The 19938-nt window shown below is 44.4% G+C and overlaps 3 protein-coding genes across 3 annotated transcripts; 2 read left to right on the forward strand and 1 right to left on the reverse strand.

The window, feature by feature from the left end:
- Window positions 1–3: 3 nt before the first annotated feature.
- LOC311109653 (sodium/myo-inositol cotransporter-like) lies at window positions 4–2124 on the forward strand (the record flags this gene model as incomplete). The annotated part of the gene is made up of 1 exon (XM_084152608.1): window positions 4–2124. The coding sequence occupies one exon, from the start codon at window positions 4–6 to the stop codon at window positions 2122–2124; it is 2121 nt and encodes a 706-aa protein (XP_084008734.1).
- A 2720-nt stretch (window positions 2125–4844) lies between these two features.
- Window positions 4845–10792, reverse strand: LOC311109664 (integral membrane protein GPR180-like). The gene is made up of 9 exons (XM_084152620.1): window positions 10557–10792; window positions 9805–9954; window positions 9267–9467; window positions 8583–8763; window positions 8366–8415; window positions 8100–8257; window positions 7227–7418; window positions 7035–7112; window positions 4845–6747 (listed from the first exon to the last, which is right to left on the reverse strand). The coding sequence occupies exons 1-9, from the start codon at window positions 10693–10695 to the stop codon at window positions 6595–6597; spliced, it is 1302 nt and encodes a 433-aa protein (XP_084008746.1). The 5' UTR covers window positions 10696–10792; the 3' UTR covers window positions 4845–6594.
- Window positions 10793–10970: 178 nt separating this feature from the next.
- Window positions 10971–19874, forward strand: LOC311109459 (dTDP-D-glucose 4,6-dehydratase-like). The gene is made up of 12 exons (XM_084152372.1): window positions 10971–11354; window positions 11522–11588; window positions 12255–12323; window positions 15452–15542; window positions 15670–15812; window positions 16002–16100; window positions 16205–16264; window positions 16528–16571; window positions 16682–16847; window positions 18897–18952; window positions 19107–19204; window positions 19326–19874. Exons 1-12 carry the CDS (start codon window positions 11308–11310, stop codon window positions 19415–19417), a joined length of 1032 nt encoding a protein of 343 aa, XP_084008498.1. The 5' UTR covers window positions 10971–11307; the 3' UTR covers window positions 19418–19874.
- Window positions 19875–19938: the final 64 nt, after the last annotated feature.

Consider the following 19938-nt stretch of genomic DNA (forward strand, 5'->3'; position numbering starts at 1 on the left):
AAGATGACTCCCACCACCATGGAGGTGGCGGACATTGTTGTTGTGGTGCTGTACTTCATTCTGGTCCTTGCCATTGGCTTCTTCTCCATGATGAAAGCCAATCGGAGCACTGTAAGCGGTTACTTCCTGGCCGGCCGATCAATGAACTGGGCTATGATTGGTGCCTCTCTGTTCGTCAGCAACATCGGCAGCGAGCATTTCATTGGCCTTGCAGGGTCCGGGGCGGCCAGCGGGTTTGGAGTCGCCGCATGGGAGTTCAATGCCCTCCTGCTCCTCCAGCTCCTGGGCTGGGTGTTCATCCCTGTTTACATCCACTCTGGGGTCTACACAATGCCTGAGTACCTGGCCAAGCGCTTCGGCGGCCGACGGCTCAAGGTCTACTTCGCTGCTCTGTCTCTGCTGCTCTACATCTTCACCAAGCTCTCTGTGGACCTCTACTCCGGAGCGCTCTTCATCCAGGAGTCACTGGGCTGGAACCTCTATCTGTCCATCATCCTCCTCATCACCATGACTGCGCTGCTGACCGTCACAGGGGGCCTGGTTGCGGTCATCTACACCGACACCCTCCAGGCGTTCCTGATGATCAGCGGCGCGCTATGCCTGACCGCCATTAGCCTGGTAAAAGTGGGCGGCCTGGAAGGGGTGCGGACCAAGTACATGGAAGCCAGACCAAACATCACAGCGATATTAGCATCCTCCAACTTCACCTACATTCCCTCCTGCCACGTGGAGCCCAAGCCCGACTCCCTGCGCATTCTCCGGGGCCCGCTGGACCAGGACCTCCCCTGGCCGGGCTTCCTCCTGGGCCAGACTCCGGCCTCCATCTGGTACTGGTGTGCCGACCAGGTCATCGTCCAGCGGGTGTTAGCCGCACGGAGCATCTCCCACGCTAAAGGCTCCACACTGATGGCCGGCTTCCTCAAGATCCTGCCCATGTTCATCATCGTCATTCCCGGGATGATCTCCCGCATCCTGTTTGCAGATGAGCTGGCGTGTATCAGCCCAGAACACTGCATGGAGGTGTGTGGATCCAGGGCTGGGTGTTCTAACGTAGCCTACCCTCGCCTGGTGATGTCCGTCATGCCGGTGGGTCTGCGTGGCCTGATGATGGCGGTGATGATCGCAGCGCTCATGAGCGACCTGGACTCCATCTTCAACTCCGCCAGCACCATCTTCACCTTGGACATTTACAAAATGGCGCGCGAGCGAGCGTCATCGAGGGAGCTGATGGTGGTGGGGCGTGTGTTCGTGGTGTTCATGGTTGTTATCAGCGTCGCCTGGGTTCCTGTCATCATCGAGATGCAGGGAGGCCAGATGTTCTACTACATCCAGGAAGTGTCCGACTACCTGACCCCGCCCATCGCCGCACTATTCCTGCTGGGCGTCCTATGGCGGCGCTGCAATGAGACTGGTGCATTCTGGGGTGGCATAGTGGGGTTCGCGTTGGGCGCCACGAGACTGGTGCTTGCGTTCGTCTACAGAGAGCCCCACTGCGACGAGCCGGACGAGCGGCCATCTTTTGTCAAGGATGTCCATTTCATGTACGTGGCAGCCGGGCTGTTCTGGATCTCAGGACTGGTGACTGTGGTGGTTAGCCTCTGCACCCCTCCACCGAGCATAGAGCAGGTCCGCACCACTACCTTCTGGGGGCTACGCCAAAGAAACACAACCCCAAACATAGAGAGAGACGAGGAGGAGATGAGCAAGCTGAACCCCCAAACTCAGACCCATGTCAATGGGAATGGCTGCATGGACAAGGAGACGCCCAAAGACCTCCATAACGGTGTCAATGGGGTGGAGGCTTTATCCCATATGGAGGCTCCATCTAATCTCCCAAATGGCGACCACCTGACCTTTTCAAGCACCAGAATGGAGGCAGACCAAGAAGAGCCTTGGGTGGTCTGCTGTCGAGGAGGAGAGAAGGGGAGGTGTGTGAGGGTTCTAGAGTGGTTCTGTGGGTTTAAGGAGGAGCCGGTTAAGACTCCACCCAGATCAGCCCAGGAGGAAGAGAGGCTTTTGCAGGAGATGCTCCAGGAGACCCCCAGAACCAGACTCATCCTCAACATGGGCCTGGTGCTGGTCTGCTCTGTGGGGGTGTTCCTCTTCATCTACTTCTCTTTGTAGGAGGGGATCTCAACCTGTGACATATACCATATAGTTTATATGTAATATGTCTACTTGTGACATCTAAGTTTATATGTAATATGTCTACTTGTGACATCTAAAGAAGTGTTTCTTAACTTGGGTTTTGGGGTGGCCTACACTCAGGAGAGTAGTTCCAGCCCATTGAATCAGCTTGAGCTGGGCTAGAACAAAAATGTCCAACCTTGGTGGTACTCCAACCTGGACTCAGGGGTAGACGTAACAAAGGAAACGTAAATCTAGTATGATATGTTACGTTTGGTATGGTACAGTGCCTTCAGAAAGTATTCACACCCCTTGACTTTTTCAAAATGTTGTTGTTACAAAGTGGGATTAAAATTGATTTAATTGCCATTTTTTGTCAACGATTTACACAAAATACTAATGTCAAAGTGGAAGAAAAATTCACAACAAATGAAATGTATTAATGGAAAATAAAACACTAATATATCTTGATTAAATAAGTGTTCAACCCCCTGAGTCAATACATGTTAGAATCAGTCTTTATGGCTAAGTCTCGAAGAGCTTTGCAAACCTGGATTGTACAATATTTGCCCATTATTCTTTTTTAAATTCTTCAAGCTCTGTCAAGTTGGTTGTTGATCATTGCTAGACAACCATTTTCAAGCCTTGACATAGATTTTCAAGCAGATTTAAGTCAGAAACATTCAATGTCGCCTTGGTAAGTAACTCCAGTGTATTTTTGGCCTTGCGTTTTAGGTTATTGTCCTGCTTAAAGGTGGATTTGTCTTCCAGTGTCTGTTGGAAAGCAGACTGAACCAGGTTTTTCTCTAGGACTGCCTGTGCTTAGCTCTATTCCTTTTCTGTTTATCCTAAAAGCATACCCATTCATTCATTTAGCAGACAATTGTATCACACCATAGTGCTATCAGAAAGGGGGGCCACAAAATGTGAACTGCTATCAAAAATGACAATCCAAATTACAGTATTTAGAAAATACAAAATACATTGGAGTGTAGTTCAGCTCAGTGTAAGTCACATTACAAAATACTCAGAAGGAATTAAAATAAGTATTTCAAAGACAACTAACAGAAATACTGTCCATCTTTGCCTGTGGTTTCAGGCTGCCAGCTACGCTACTCTCAACCTGACCTAGATATAGAAGACGGAATAATATTAGAAGAAGTCCCCCCTGTAATGGAATAATACTGCCTGAATCGGTACCACTTTCTGTGGTAGAGTCAAAAAAGGTGCAAATGAATGTTACAGTATTAGCCCAAGCACGTTCCTGCTGTCAGACTATTTGCATAATGCAAGAAAAGGAGTTAATGGTGGAATTGCAGGAAAATAAGTCCTGTGTGTATTCATCCCGCTCAGCCCACAGTGTCCTGGTGTGCCTGAGGTCAGAAATAGCCCAGTGGGTAACCGGTGTCCTGAAAAGACCCAAGATTGACGCCATGGTCTGGTCTGTAGGGAGCCACTGATGTGTGTAAACCAGCACAGGAGCACCTGGTTAAACAGCAGTATGGAACTGGGGACTGGTGTGGGCGTGGGTACTACTTTGCTGCTGGCCTAGTGCTTGTTGTCACTAATAGCCCACCACTCTCAAATTGTTTTATTAATTAAGGTTCAGTGCCATATAGGCTACGTTTAAGCAAGCAGCCCAATTCTGATATTTTTTTTTACACTAATTGGTCTTTTGACCAATCACATCAGATCTTTTCACATCAGATCTTTTTCAGAGATGATCTGATTGGTCAAAAAGACAATTAGTGAAAAAAAGATCAGAATTGGGCTGCCTGTGTAAACACAGCCGTATTAGTTTACTGTATGATCTCTTGCAACATGAAGGTAAAATGAGTGAAAGAAGAGCATCCAGAAAACGAGGATTATAACCAGCTAACTGACTGTGACTTCGAAACGACCAACAAGGAAACAAGGTAGAGAGACATCACTAACACGACCCTTCCCTTCTACTGTTTACTGTTTAGAAGTCTGGGGAAGTTTAACCACATTCCACAACTTGTTTCCACAACTTCCACTGTGTTGTGTAGGCTTATAATTATATTTGCCTATTTAGTGTTACATACTGGAATCCATAGCAGACTGACAGAATCCAATGACCAACCATAGATGATCATCTATCTGCAAGCAACTACCGAAATAAAGTCAGACTGACTCAGTTTAGCGCTGATGTTATCAGTGTATGTTATTAGCCTCAGATCCGTTTGAGGAAGTGGAGTGGAAAACTGTTTGTGTACTCAAGGTGGAGCATCGTGGTGGCATTTCCTAGCAACCGTGACATGTATTGGTTTATCCTTTGATGTTTGAATTATCATGCGTTTAATTGTTGAATGAGAATGTAGGCAGTTTGAGCAAAGACACTGGTAACTTCTGTGGTTTGAGTGTGCATTGATTGAGAGTAGTCTACAGCAGTGTTTCCCAACCCAGGTCCACGAGTACCCCCACCAGGTCCACGAGTACCCCCAAAACTACAGTTTCGTTGTAGCCCTTGACAAACACACCTCATTCAATTCATTGAGGGCTTGATGATTCCTTCACAAGTTGAATCAGGTGTGCTTGTCCAGGGTTACAATACAAATGTTTACTGTTAGGGGTCCTCGAAGACCAGGGTTGGGAAACGCTGGTCTACAGTAGCTACTGTAACAGATCAAGAGAACTGCTGCCCCCTGGGGACATTTTCTAGTATTGCATCAGCATCTGATATCGATACTTATTTTACTAAATAGATGAAATGTTTATTTACAAAAGTATACAGTAATGAATTTAAACAGCCTTATAAACATGCTTAATAGGAACATTAAACAGTCACTGCTCTGTTTACCTTTTGTCCCCTAATATCTCCACATAACTTAACTATCAGACTGTTTATGTATGTTAATGTAAAACCCATCTTATCATACAGACAAACACAGGTACCTTGTCTACTAGCAAAGTGATTGTCTTCTCAGGCACTTGTGAGGATTGATAAAGAAAATAAAGCTGCATTTAAACATTGCACATATCTTGGTATTGTTTTGTCTGACATTGGAGCAAGCGTTCATATTCAAGTATAATTCAATAATTACACAAATAGTAATAGTAATACGATTATCACACATGCAACTAGCTGCAGTGTTGTAGTGCTGGGCATGATAAAAAGATTCCATGAAGAGTTCCATGTGATTTTTGTAATAGCTTCAGCACACCCTGAACCTGAACCTCACAGAAAGAATTATCAATTGACGACAATGGAATGAAACCGCAGTAAAACGGTGTGAAGCAACTCTGTAAAAAACCAACCCAACTTTCTATTTCTGACAGAGTTAAGATCAGAGGAAGGATTATACTTATTGGTTTGAGATTTGCCACACTGAACATGGATCCATATGTCTATCGATCAATGGTAAACTAATTTATTTCAGTCCGCGCCTGGATATCTTTATCGGCAATGAATAAGACTTAACAGGGAATTCGACAATCAGTAACCTTTCGTTGTAATCTATTATAAACCTATTAAACATTTTGGGAGTCTTTTACTCCATCTGAAAATGAAAGAGAGACATCAAATCCAGCCCAAGTTTGACATTCAAAATAAAACAGTAAAGCACATTTTCACACATACATACTACAATTGTAAATAAGACTAACATACAGGCAACTGCCAAAATAAAGGAAACCCCAACATAGTGTCTTAATAGGGCGTTGGGCCACCACGAGCCAGACCTGCTTCAATGCACCTTGGCATAGATTAGATGCGAAAAGATGAGACACCATTCTTCAACAAGAAATTCCATCATTTAGTGTTTTGTTGATGGTGGTGGAAAACGCTGTCTCGGGCGCCGCTCCAGAATCTCCCATAAGTGTTCAATTGGGTTGAGATCTGGTGACTGAGACGGCCATGGCATATGGTTTACATAGTTTTCATGCTCATCAAACTGTTCAGTGGCCACTCATGCCATGTGAATGGGGGCATTGTCATCCTATGGGGCCACAGCAGCCAGAATTTGTATACATGACCCCTAAGTATGATGGGATGTGAATTGCCTAATTAACCCAGGAACCACACCTGTGTTGAAGCACCTGCTTTCAATATACTTTGTATCTCTCCTTTACTCAAGTGTTTCCATTATTTTGACAGTTACATGTGTCTGCATCAGTTGTATGCTAACAAATGAGTCAAATGTACATACATACTTTTTTATGTGCGCTTAAACTCAGATCTCCCTCATCCTGTTTGGGAGTGTATTACATAAGTGTGCTGTCCAGCTACATGAGCAGGCCGTCATTACTTTTCTCTACTATATTTGTGGGTGAACTTCCTACGTCCTTCTCTTCATCCCATCCTCCTCTCCTCCCTTGTCTTCCTCCTCTCTTTCCTCGCCCGTCAGTTGGGGGCACCTTCGCTGAGAGGAGTGGAAGTGTGTCCCTTTAACTGCAGGTGTCACAGTGTATCCCTTCGCAGTAAAAATGTTCCCACTCCGCGCGGGGTCAGTAGCGTCCCCGGCCCCCTCTGGACATGGTGAGGGGTAGTGAGACAGAGGAGAGAGAAGATACTTCCCAGTATAAGCTACGGGACAGGAAAAGCTGGTAGAGGATCACCACCGAGATAGCCTGGCATATAATCACACCGATTGTCACCACCTAGACACACAAACATCAACACCAAAAACCTTCAGAATGAGTCAGTACAATATCTCTATGGAGTGTTTCTCTCTGATGAAACAGGAAGCACCTGAGCTCAATGTTGAGTCTCATAGCAAAGGGTCTGAATACTTATGTAAATAAGGTATTTCTGTTTTAGATTTTTAATAAATGTGCAAAAGTTTATAACTTTAATTTTAGAATAAGGCTGTAACGTAACAAAATGTGGAAAAAGTCAAGGGGTCTGAATACACTGTACATATATCTATGTGGAGTGTTTCTCTCACCTTTTCTCTCTGATGCTCATTGAAGACCACAGAGAGAAGGACCAGGACAGGGTGGCACAGGAACCAGATAAAACAACCCTGAGAAACAAGCTAGTGAGACTGGAATAACAAATCTTATAATGCACTGTAGATGGCACTATAAACGCATGGAAAGGGTTGCCAGCTATTCATGAGTTGTATTTCTACGCCTACCTTGGCGAAGCTGAGGTAGAAGTCTCTCTTGAGGGCGCTCCTCTCTGTGCTGGTGATTGTGTAGAGCACAGAGGCCAGCAGCAGGGCCAGGATGATACGTAGAGCTATGAGTAACAGACCCGCTATGCTGCGCTGGGCGTGGTAGCTGTGGTGCTCCGTCTCCTCATACTGCTCCCACAGCAGCAGCGCCCCCTAGCAGCGACACAGACAGGGAGTCAGTGGAAAGGTATTTAGGTCATTGGTATTGAATGTGTTTTTATTGACTGATCCAAAGGGGAAATTGTATTGGTCAGGATAGGGGGTTACCGTATTGGTCAGGATAGGGGCTTACAGTATTGGTCAAGATAGGGGGGTTACAGTATTGGTCAAGATAGGGGGGTTACAGTATTGGTCAAGATAGGGGGGTTACAGTATTGTTCAGGATAGGGGGCTTACAGTATTGTTCAGGATAGGGGGCTTACAGTATTGGTCAGAATAGGGGGCTTACAGTATTGGTCAGAATAGGGGGCTTACAGTATTGGTCAGGATAGGGGCTTACAGTATTGGTCAGGATAGGGGCTTACAGTATTGGTCAGGATAGGGGCTTACAGTATTGGTCAGGATAGGGGCTTACCGTATTGGTCAGGATAGGGGCTTACCGTATTGGTCAGGATAGGGGCTTACAGTATTGGTCAGGATAGGGTCTTACAGTATTGGTCAGGATAGGGTCTTACAGTATTGGTCAGGATAGGGGATGGTGTGAGCAAGGTAGAGGTTAGAGTGTGAGTAGTAGGAGCTACTGTATCCAGTGAAATGGAAGTTAGTGTGACAGTCAGGGCTTAGTATTTCGGGGTAAGGGGTTAGAGGTCATGGATAGGCTGATGAGGCTCTGACCTGTGTGGCGACCCCTCCCATAGCGAGGGCTTTGGAGGCGGGGGAGGAGTCCCACTGCAGAGGTCTGCTCTGGGGCTTCCTGTTCTTGCTCAGGGTCCAGCCCACACACAGACTCAGCAGCATGTACAGCATGGACACCTGGGACACCATGTCACAGACTGCAGCATGGGAGAACAACAACAGGCAACACAGTCACAACGGAAGAACGAAAGACAATGCAAAGAAAGAAGCAAGAGAGATTGAGAGAGTGAGAATACAACACTCACACTCTGCCAAGCTGCCCATGATAGGAATGCCCACTCCGTCCCTGGCATACCTGTGGGAAGACAAAGACAGGTGTGTGTTTTTACACAACAAGACTGATATTCACTCACCCAAATCTCCTGAAATACAGGATAATCCTGTAATACAGTAACTGATGTAAACCTGAGCAGGGCTGCTGAAAGGTGACTGTGACAATGACTGGGACAAAGTCTCACTCACCTGGCCAGGTGGATGTAGTTGAAGAGGGCAGAGACACCTTGTAGGGCCAGGGCTGTGGAGAGCACCTTCAGCACCGTGTGCATGGGCCCACCCTTCCTCAGGGCCATCCACAGGGGCTGTATGTAGATACAGGACGCCACAAAGTAGGCCAGGATCAGCAGGCAGTAGAAACTATGCAGGCCTGGTAGGAAGGTGGGTCAGGGGGGCAGGGGTAGGAAGGAGGGTGGGTCAGGGGTAGGGAGGAGGGTGGGGTAGGGAGGAGCGTGGGTCAGGGTGGGCGAGGGGGTAGGGGGTAGGGGGTAGGGAGGAGGGTGGGTCAGGGGGGGCAGGGGTAGGGAGGAGGGTGGGTCAGGGGGGTAGGGGGTAGGGGGTAGGGAGGAGGGTGGGTCAGGGGGGGCAGGGGTAGGGAGGAGGGTGGGGCAGGGGTAGGGAGGAGGGTGGGGTAGGGGTGGGCGAGGGGGGGTAGGGGTGTGGAGGACACAATCAGTCAAGCATTCAGTGCAGTCCTGTCTGGACACTTAGTCATATCTTCAATTCAGAAGTATAACATTGTGTGTTATGACTAGCAGACACTTAGCAGACACTTTCATCCATTATAGTGCACCAAATGCATATATTAAAGTATGTGCATGTGATCCCTGCAGGAATTGAACCCATTACCTTGCCGTACAGTACGGTACTGACCTGCCTCCTCAGCGCTGAAGTGTTCCAGGGGGTTGCCTGCTGAGTCAGGGTTGAACAGCAGGATGGTGAAGGTCAGGTCCCCTTGGGCAGGGATGATGCCCCCCTCCCCGCAGGTGTAACGGTCTGCATACAGGGCCATCCAGGCCGTGGGGGAGTGAAGGTGGGGGATGCTCTGGTTGTGCTCCTCCTCATTCAGACGGACTGACCAGAGAGAGGGAGACAATGTTAGGAGGGAGACAAGCTCTAGGCTTTCGCTCAGAGGGCTAATGTGGCCTTAAGTCATGCAGACGACCAAGGTTTGATAACCAGTCGGTTACACATGCAGACGCAACATACTGCAAGTACATTCAGAATATGTCCTGTAAATGCATGGCTGATGGCATTTATGCCACTTCCCCAAATGACTCTTGTTTATGAATGCATGTTTACTACGAGCCAGCGGGACTTACATGACATGAATGCAAACAACAAACAATACATGTGACTCCTTGAGTAAATCAATCTCAGCTGTAGGTGACAGTCACAGAGACAGACTCACTGGAGAGATGTGCCTTGGAGAGGCGGTCGTGGCAGCTGAGGTTGTCGATGTCGAAGCCTTCCTCCATCTCTGGGAAGAGCAGCAGTCTGGACTCCTTCTCCGTGGCCAGGGGAGCGTTCTCCAGCCTGCACACCACCAGACCACTACCCTCTGGAAAAGAGAGAGACAGAGGGAGGGAGGGAGAGACGAGAGGGTGTGAGAAGAAGAGGTCGTGGAAGTAGAGGGGAGAGAGAGAAAGAGGGAATGATGGAAGAGGTCTGACAGGGCACTAAATCCACCTTTCAGAGAATTGGGTTTCATTCTAACCTACAGAATATGCTGACCATCTGTGATAAGCGAAGGAGCTCTATTGATTCTAATGTACTGCCTGGCTATCACACTTGGCAACATGTTCTACCGGGGAACAGAATGACATTGCCGATGCTCATAGGTCTGGACTGCATAGACCTATGTGATTTGATCTTTGAACCCAACTCAACAAACATCTTCCCACGATTTCCCGTTTAAGATTGCAATGGACACAGAAAATACTTTCTGAGACAATGATGCATAACACCATGCAAGAGATTAGCACTTTCCAGACTGAGAACACATGATCTGTTACTTCCTTATGTACATTAGCATTGCAACTACAGTCTATATAAAACATCCCAATAATAAAATGCATCACGTCATCTTGGTGCATGTGTATCCATCCACACAAGCCTCCACCGGAATGTGTCGCTAGCTTCAAACTGCTAAATTGCACCTACCGCTGTACATGAATTTAGTGATGTACTGTCCATTCTGCTCCCTGGCTGCATCGCTCTTGAAAACTCCCGACACCGTTTTTCCAAATGTAGCTGGAATGCATAGTAAGAAGGCTGTAAGTGTGAACATTAACGGATACATTGTCTCCTAAAAGCTAATTATCAATATAGAGCTAAAGAAGATGATTGTACAACAACAATGAATGGACTAGTAAACCAGGGTGAGTTCCATCTGCACTGAACGTTTGATTGATTTAGGTTTTACCTAATCATAGAAGGACCTTCGACTACGTCAAAGCTGTAAGCCAATCAGAGAGCGATAAAAGGGTGGGCACCAAAACGGACCAACTCAACGCAGGCCTCGGATACGTGTCAACATTGCCGTAAAGCGAAATAAGACTGTCGCAAAAGTTCCACATTACATTTTGCTTATGTGGTTTGTACAGTATCAGCTGCTTCTGACATGAACTGGTGACAACACAAACATCTGAATAACGATATCTAACTGTTCGTTAACGTGTTGTCGATATGCTTTGCTTTAGAATGGCCTCAATCACTTAAAATCACTTCCCGCATATAGTTTCTGAGATTATCTCTTGTTTACTCAACAATAAGACACTCTCCAGCACAGGTAAGCTAGTTAGCTAGCTAAAGTCGGCAGAACTTATGTCACTAGGAGAGTGCCTTTGGGCTTCAATGAAAACTGAAGATCCAGGAGAAAAGTTGTGAGAAGACATCAACAGGCTGTGGGAGAATGGACTTTGTCAAAACGGTCCTGGTGACTGGAGGGGCAGGTTTCATGTAAGTAACAGTTAGCAAATCATCATCATCATCATAATGACAATCAGTAGTGTTCTGACAAAGACTTAAACTACAGAAAAAAAGCCAGTTGAATCTACAATGTATGTAAAATATGGGATTTTATTGCATACTATACATGTTTCATCTGTAGCTCTTTCCCCATACAGTGGGTCCCATTTTGCCTGCTCCCTAGTCAACAGGCATCCAGATTGGCGCATCATCAACTTTGACAATGTGAGTAGTAGCTAAATGTGCTTTCCTGTAACTACAGATTCAAGCCCTGTTCAAGCTGGGCCCTCTCCTTCCCTTTGCAGCCAAGGTACAACATAGACATGGAACACTGGTCACTTGAATGTTTACATACTGTTTTACCCACTTCATATGTATATACTGTATTCTAGTCAAGGCCATCCTATTCAACTATTGCTGTACATATACTATTCTATCCTACGTATTCTTCAGATATACTACATATTCTATCCATATACTGTCCATAATGACAGTAGTCCAGCTGTCCATATATATTTATACTTGGACTCCGACATTGCTCGTCCTAATATTTATATATTTCTTAATTCCATTCTTTTACTTTTTTAGATTTGTGTGTATTGTTAGATATTACTGCACTGTTGGAGCTAGGAACACAAACATTTCACTACACCGTCAATAACATCTGCTAAATATGTGTATGCGACCAATAAAATGTGATTTGATTTGACAACACATTTCACTGCACCAATCCGGTGTATGTGGCAATAAAACAACTAAAAAACACGCTAAAAAACAACAAAGTGAAGCTTATTTCCTGCACACCCTGACTACTACACTATGTAACTGCAGAATTCCAAATTGTCATCATTTCCTGGTCGTGATTCTGTAACTTTTCCTGGTCCCATACAGCTGGACTACTGTTCCAATCTCAGGAACCTGGAGTCTGTCGAGGAGAAAGAGAACTACACCTTTATCAGGGTGAGAGAACTGCCAAGTCATACTGTTATGCAACGATACTGTATATGAAGTGCCAGTGTTACGAGACAGGGATGTCCTCTCTCCCCTCCTGTTTGCACTGGCAATTGAACCGCTTGCAGAAATAATTAGACAGGACCCAAACGTAACAGGTATCCGTATTGATAAACATGAATATAAACTTCTTTACAGACGATCTTCGGCTATACCTGACTATTATTGAAACTCAATGTCCCCCTTGTTTTCGGAATACTCTAAAATCTCAGGATATGAAATTAACATGGAAAGAAACCTGAAATAATGGCAATAGCAAAAACTTCTGAGCTACAGTAATCCTTTAAGTGGACCACAAAAAATATAAAATACTTAGGATGCTTAATAAGTGACAACAAACAACACATATATAAAGATAACTTTATCCCATTACTCAACAACAGGAAAGCAGATCTAATTAAATGGAACAATCTCCCCATAAATCTTACAGGTAGAAAAACCTCTTTAGAATGGCTTCCAAAGTTTTTATATTTATACTGAACACAAATATAAACGCAACATGCAACAATTTCAAAGATTTGAGTTACAGTTCATATAAGGAAATCAGTTAATTGAAATAAATTCATTAGGCCCTAATCTATGGATTTCACATGACTGGGAATACAGACATGCATCTGTTGGTCACAGACACCTTTAAAAAAAGGTAGGGGCGTGGAAAAGAAAACCAGTCCGTATCTGGTGTGACCACCATTTGCCTCATTCAGCATGACACATCTCCTTCGCATAGAGTTTATCAGGCTGTTGATTGTGGCCTGTGGAATGGTGTCCCACTACTCTTCAATGGCTGTGCGAAGTTGCTGGATATTGGCGGGAATTGGAACACGCTGTTGTACACGTCGATCCAGAGTGTCCCAAACATGCTCGATGGGTGACATGTCTGGTGAGTATGCAGGCCATGGAAGAACTGGGACAGTTTTAGCTTCCAGGAATTGTGTACAGATCCTTGCAACATGGGGCCATGCATTATCATACTGAAACATGAGGTGATGGCGGCGGATGAATGGCACGACAATGGGCCTCAGGATCTCGTCACGGTATCTCTGTGCATTCAAATTGCCATTAATAAAATGCAATTGAGCATGTTTGGGATGCTCTGGATAAACGTGGACAATTGTGTTGTTGTCCGTAGCTTATGCCTGCCAATGCCATAACCCCACCACCACCATGGGGCACTCTGTTCACAACGTTAACATCAGCAAACCGCTCACCCACATGACACCATACACGTGGTCTGCGGTTGTGAGGCCGGTTGGACATACTGACAAATTCTCTAAAACAACGTTGGAGGCGGCTTATGGTAGAGAAATTAACATTACATTCTCTGGCGATCAGCTCTGGTGGACATTCCTGCAGTCAGCATGCCAATTGTACGCTCCCTCAAAACTTGAGACATCTGTGGCATTTAGTTGTGTGACTAAACTGCACATTTTAGAGTGGCCTTTTATTGTCCCCAGCACAAGGTGCACCTGTGTAATGATCATGCTGTTTAATCAGCTTCTTGATATGTCACACCTGTCACGTGATGGATTATCTTGGCAAATGAGAAATGCTCACTAACAGGGATGTAAACACATTTGTCCACAAAATTTGAGAGAAATAAGCTTTTTGTACGTATGGAACATTTCTGGGATCTTTTATTTCAGCTCATGAAACATGGGACCAACACTTTACATGTTGCATTTATATTTTTGTTCAGTGTATTTTCGGTTATACCAATTACCCCACCTAAGACGTTCTTTACAAATGTATACTCGGCCATAACAGACATTTAACATCTTCCTAAGTCAGAGGGTGGTTTTAACCTTGCAGATTTGGAATTGTATCAACTCGCCACCCAAGGCTTTTACTTGCGACTTGTTGTTAAATGCATTAAAGAGGAACAATGGGTACATATTGAAAATGTGCACGCTCATCCCCAGAATCTTTCCACGTGTCTGTTTTCAAAGGATGGAGCTAAGAACATGATCAACTGCATAGTTAAGAACACTGTAACAACATGGAAGAACATTTAACGGATTCTACAAGAACCAATATCACTCCCTATGGAACAATCCTTGGATAGCTTTTCAGAATTCACGGATAAATTGGCCCGCATGGAAAACTAAAGGCAGAGAAACCATAAATTACGTGGTTATAGGAAATACAATTATTTACATGAAATAATTAAAAAGCAATTTTGGACTGACCAATGTAGACATTTTCAAATAAATGCAACTTAAACGTTTTATATCACAAAATTTTGACCTGAAAGCTGTGTGTGTCAGAAAAAGATACTCATATGAAAGATAATAAATACAAAACCTTGCAGAAAGCCTATCCAACTGACAATCTCTTAGAAAAAAATAAAATAACTATTGGAACCAAGACTTAAAATGAACTGATATTGGCACAAGATGGAGGGAGTGTTGGAACATAACGAACAAAATTATAGTTAATGACAATGTACGCTTAATCCAGTATAAACTCATGTATAGAATGTATTATACAAGAGACACCATTCACAAATTCTACAGCACAACGGCAGAGTCAAGTCTTAAGTGTAAAACTAACAATGACTCAATAATTAATGCCTTCTGGGAGTGCTATAAAGTCCAAAAGTTATGGGCGGAGTTAGAAAGCTGGCTGTCAGAAGTTGAACAATGTAAAACATGGCAAATGGGGGTGCGGTGAGATACCCAATGGGTTGGACAATTATATTGAAGAACCGATTACTTAAATACTGGAAGTCAAATGATACTCCAACTTTAAGAGAATGGAAGAATCAAATGCTTTATTATTTAAATATTTAACAAAACCTGGCAGACAGAAACAACATAACACAATTTGAAATTATATGGGGCAGAGTCTTAGAAGCATTAGAAAGAACATTGGGTGTGGTTACAGTGGGAACATTTGGGTCTGAGCAAGTGTGATGTCATTAATGTTTGTGGAAATGATTGTATGTTAAGCTGTTTATTGTTTTTGTCTATGTATGTTTTTGTTTGTTGTAAAAAAGTGTGTGTTACACAGTGTTACTAATCATTAATCATAAAGACTTTTAGCTTGTAGATGTGTCATGGTTTGTCCCTTTTTAACAGGGGGATATATGCAATCCACACTTGGTAAACCACATCTTTGCCACAGAAAACATTGACATCGTCTTTCACTTTGCGGCTCAAACACATGTTGGTAAGAAATTAAGTTGTTCTGTTTAAATTGTGTTACCATGCCAAAACAACCATAGACATTGTTGACAACACTCAGTGACTCATAGAGCAAGACAATCATCCATATCTTTCTGTGCCCCCTTTTTCAGAGACATCCTTCGTATGGCCGTCCAGATACCACATGGTGAACGTGGAGGGGACACGGGTGCTACTGAAAGCAGCTTTTGAGGCCAAGGTGGAGAAGTTTATTTACATTAGCACAGATGAGGTGTATGGAGAGAGCCTGTATAAGGTCAGTCCACTCATATCATTTTCACTGATATCCTGACATAATTATTGTAACTTATAAGGTGTAACGCCACATTTACATTTGACGTTTTTGAGAGCCACTTCTCAACTTCTTTTGCGACTTTTCAAGGTTCTCTGTCTGCAGTACTGTCAGTCCCCGGTGTTAAAAGCAGTCTCTTTTACCCCCATGCAGGAATTAGATGAAAGCAGCCCAAGAAGACCCACCAATCCATACTCTGTGTCTAAAGCAGCTGCTGAGAGTCTTGTATTGTCCTACAGGGAGAGACACAAGGTAGTAAATACTGTCAACAGACGTAGCACAATTATAACCACGTTTTTCTGAGGCATGTACACATTTTTTGATTATTTGTATTAATATTTGCCTTTTTCTTTCAGTTTCCTGTTATAATAACAAGGAGCAATAATATATATGGACCCAGACAGTACTTGGAGAAGGTCATCTATAGTATCCATATTCTATATCAGTGGTTCCCAACCTTTTTCGGTTACTATACCACCAACTGAATTTTGCTCTGCCCAGAGTACCCCTGAAGTACCCCCTCATTTGCATTTTACCAGTAGGCCTATGGTCTCATGAGTCTTCTCAAGTACCCCTAGGGGGTCCTAGTACCCCTGGTTGGGAACCACTGTTCTATATATTTATGTTGTGTGTCTGGTCTTTTAAGATGTCTCAACAAATGTTTGTTTTTTCCCCCTAGGTCATTCCAAAATTTGTATCCTTCCTTCAACTGAACAAAAAATGGTAAAGACTTCAACTTGACTGACATCATCCCAGACTATGTGGACATGTTTTACTTCATATGTTATCGTTTCGAATAAAGACTACATATCCCATGCTCCTCTCTGCCACAGTACCATCCAAGGGACCAGCCCCCAATCTCGCCACTTCCTGTATGTGGATGATGCCATTGAAGCATTCAACACCATCCTGGAGAGGGGGATGGTGGGAGAAATCTACAACATCGGGAGCAACTTCGAGATATCCATCATTCAACTAGCCAGAGAACTTATCAAGATGGTAGGATATCCATCATTCAACTAGCCAGATAACTTATCAAGATGGTAGGCTATACAGTGCATTCGGAAAGTATTCAGACCCCTTGACTTTTTCCACATTGTTACGTTACAGCCTTATTCTAAAATTGATTAAATTGTTTTTTTCCCTCATCAATCTACATACAATACCCCATAATGACAAAGCAAAAACAGGTTTTTAGACATTTTTGCAAATTTGTTACAATATCACATTTACATAAGTATTCAGACACTTTACTCAGTACTTTGTTGAAGGACCTTTGGCAGCGATTACAGCCTCAAGTCTTCCTGGGTATGACGCTACAAGCTTGGCACACCTGTATTTGGGGAGTTTCTCCCATTCTTCTCTGCAGATCCTCTCAAGCTCTGTCAGGTTGGATAGGGAACGTCGCTGCACAGCTATTTTCAGGTCTCTCCAGAGATGTTCGATCGGGTTCAAGTCCGGGCTTTGGCTTGGCCACTCAAGGACATTCAGAGACTTGTCCTGAAGCCACTCCTGCGTTGTCTTGGCTGTGTGCTTAGGATCGCTGTCCTGTTGGAAGGTGAACCTTCGCCCCAGTCTGAGGTCCTGAGCGCTCTGGAGCAGGTTTTCATCAAGGATCTCTCTATACTTTTCTCTGTTCATCTTTCCCTCAATCCTGACTAGTCTCCCAGTCCCTGCCGCTGAAAAACATCCCCACAGCATGACGCTGCCACCAACATGCTTCACCGTAGGGATGGTGCCAGGTTTCCTCCAGATGTGACGCTTAGCATTCAGGCCAAAAAGTTCAATCTTGGTTTCATCAAACTCCAAGCGGGCTGTCATGTGCCTTTTACTGAGGAGTGGCTTCCGTCTGGCCACTCTACCATAAAGGCCTGATTGGTGGAGTGCTGCAGAGATGGTTGTCCTTCTGGAAGGTTCTTCCATCTCCACAGAGGAACTCCGGAGCTCTGTCAGAGTGACCATTGGGTTCTTGGTCACTTCCCTGACCAAGGCCTTTCTCCCCTGATTACTCAGTTTGGCCGGGCGGCCAGCTCTAGGAAGAGTCTTGGTGGTTCCAAACTTATTCCATTTAAGAATGATGGAGACCACTGTGTTCTTGGGGAACATCAATGCTGCTGAAATGTTTTGGTACCGTTCCCCAGATCTGTGCCTCGACACAATCCGGTCTTGGAGCTCTACAGACAATTCCTTCAACCTCATGGCTTGATTTTTGCTCTGACATGCACTGTCAACTGTGGGACTTTATATAGACAGGTGTGTGCCTTTCCAAATCATGTCCAATCAATTGAATTTACCACAGGTGGACTCCAATCAAGTTGTAGAAACATCTCAACAATGATCAATGGAAACAGGATGCACCTGAGCTCAATTTCGAGTCTCATAGCAAAGGGTCTGAATACTTATGTAAATAAGGTATTTTTGTTTTTTATTTCTTATAAGTTTGAAAAAAAATTCTAAAAACCTATTTTCGCTTTGTCATTATGGGGTATTGTGTGTAGATTGATGAGTAAAACAAGTAATTTAATCCATTTTAGAATAAGGCTGTAACGTAACAAAATGTGGACAAAGGGAAGGGGTCTGAATACTTTCCGAATGCACTGTATGTCAAACTGACCTTGGATCGGTGCTTAGGGGCCACACATCATTCTGCACCTAGACACAGGGGAAGGGACTGTGACATCATTCAACTAGCCAGAGAACCTATCTAGATGGTAGGATATCCATCATTGAACTAGACAGAGAACTTACCAAGATGGTAGGGTATACATCATTCAACTAGCCAGAGAACTTACCAAGATGGTAGGATATCCATTATTCAACTAGCCAGAGAACCTATCTAGATGGTAGGATATCCATCATTGAACTAGACAGAGAACTTACCAAGATGGTAGGGTATACATCATTCAACTAGCCAGAGAACCTATCTAGATGGTAGGATATCCATTATTCAACTAGCCAGAGAACCTATCAAGATGGTAGGTAAAGTGTGTCACTCTGTAGTCCTCTTTACTGAGCCACTGAGACATCTGCTAATAGAGTGTGTTACAGGTCAGGCATGTACCTGATGCAGAACTGGACGACTGGCTGGAGTTTGTGCCTGACCGGTGAGTGAAGTATAAGGGGATCACACTATACACTTTTCAGAGCCTTTACTTCCTTTGGTTTCAATGGTGAAGACATGCTCTGTGTGAGAAAGATAGGTGGGCTGTGTGATTGGCTCCCAAGACACTGACATTGTTGAAACCCCCCTCCCCCCAGGCCCGTGGTTGACCTGAGGTACCCTGTGAACTGTGAGAAGCTGTGGAGGCTGGGCTGGAAGCCTGCAGTGTCCTGGGCAGAAGGCATCAGAAGGACAGGTACAGTACATGAACACATTACTCTATGGATTCCTTATATTGACTTTCATATATTTTAGCACAAGGGTTGAATCTCTATAGTCTAAAGTGTCCTCCTCTCCTTCGTTTGTGTTTTTCACAGTCAAATGGTACCAAGAGAATCCAGACTTCTGGCCAGACGTCAAAGCAGAAGACCAACCGATTACCTATGAGCCCGATACCATAGACCAATAAGCACACAGATCCTCTTCCTGTATTCGTGGTCGCCAACCCTGCTCCTCGAGAGCTACAGGGTGTGCTGGTTTTTGTTCCAGCCCTGTATTAACACACCTGGTTCAATTAAATCACTGGAGCGGCAGGTAGCTTATTGGGTAAGAGCGTTGTGCCAGTAACCGAAAGGTCGCTGGTTCTAATCCCCGAGCCGACTAGGTGAAAAATCTGTCGATGTGCCCTTAAGCAAGGCACTTAACCCTAATTGCTCATGTAAGTCGCTCTGGATAAGAGCGTCTGCTAAATGACTAAAATGTAAAATGTCTTAATTAGGGTTGTTGACCTCAACTCTAGTCCAACCATCATCTGTCACTGTGGGTGTGCAAGGGAACACTTGTATCATTTTTGTATTCATTTATTTTAATGAAGAATCAGGTGGAATGTAATATATTTATCATTGTCAATAAATAACATTAATATAGTGCCGACTTGAATGTTAAATATTAAGCTATGGACACATGCCTACACATGATATTCAAAGACAA

This window comes from Coregonus lavaretus (genome assembly GCF_964263955.1).
Source record: "Coregonus lavaretus genome assembly, chromosome: 35".
In the NCBI taxonomy this organism is placed as follows: Eukaryota; Metazoa; Chordata; class Actinopteri; order Salmoniformes; family Salmonidae; genus Coregonus; species Coregonus lavaretus.

Excerpts from the sequence above, each read along its gene's own strand:
- LOC311109664 (XM_084152620.1), bottom strand. The coding sequence starts at position 10,695 with ATGTATCCGTTAATGTTCACACTTACAGCCTTCTTACTATGCATTCCA. Across the intron at positions 9,955-10,556 it reads CACTAAATTCATGTACAGCG|AGGGTAGTGGTCTGGTGGTG; the intron begins GTAGGTGCAATT and ends TCTCTTTTCCAG. Across the intron at positions 6,748-7,034 it reads ATGAGCATCAGAGAGAAAAG|GTGGTGACAATCGGTGTGAT; the intron begins GTGAGAGAAACA and ends TTGTGTGTCTAG.
- LOC311109459 (XM_084152372.1), top strand. The coding sequence starts at position 11,308 with ATGGACTTTGTCAAAACGGTCCTGGTGACTGGAGGGGCAGGTTTCAT. Across the intron at positions 11,355-11,521 it reads ACTGGAGGGGCAGGTTTCAT|TGGGTCCCATTTTGCCTGCT; the intron begins GTAAGTAACAGT and ends TTCCCCATACAG. Across the intron at positions 19,205-19,325 it reads AGAAGGCATCAGAAGGACAG|TCAAATGGTACCAAGAGAAT; the intron begins GTACAGTACATG and ends TGTTTTTCACAG.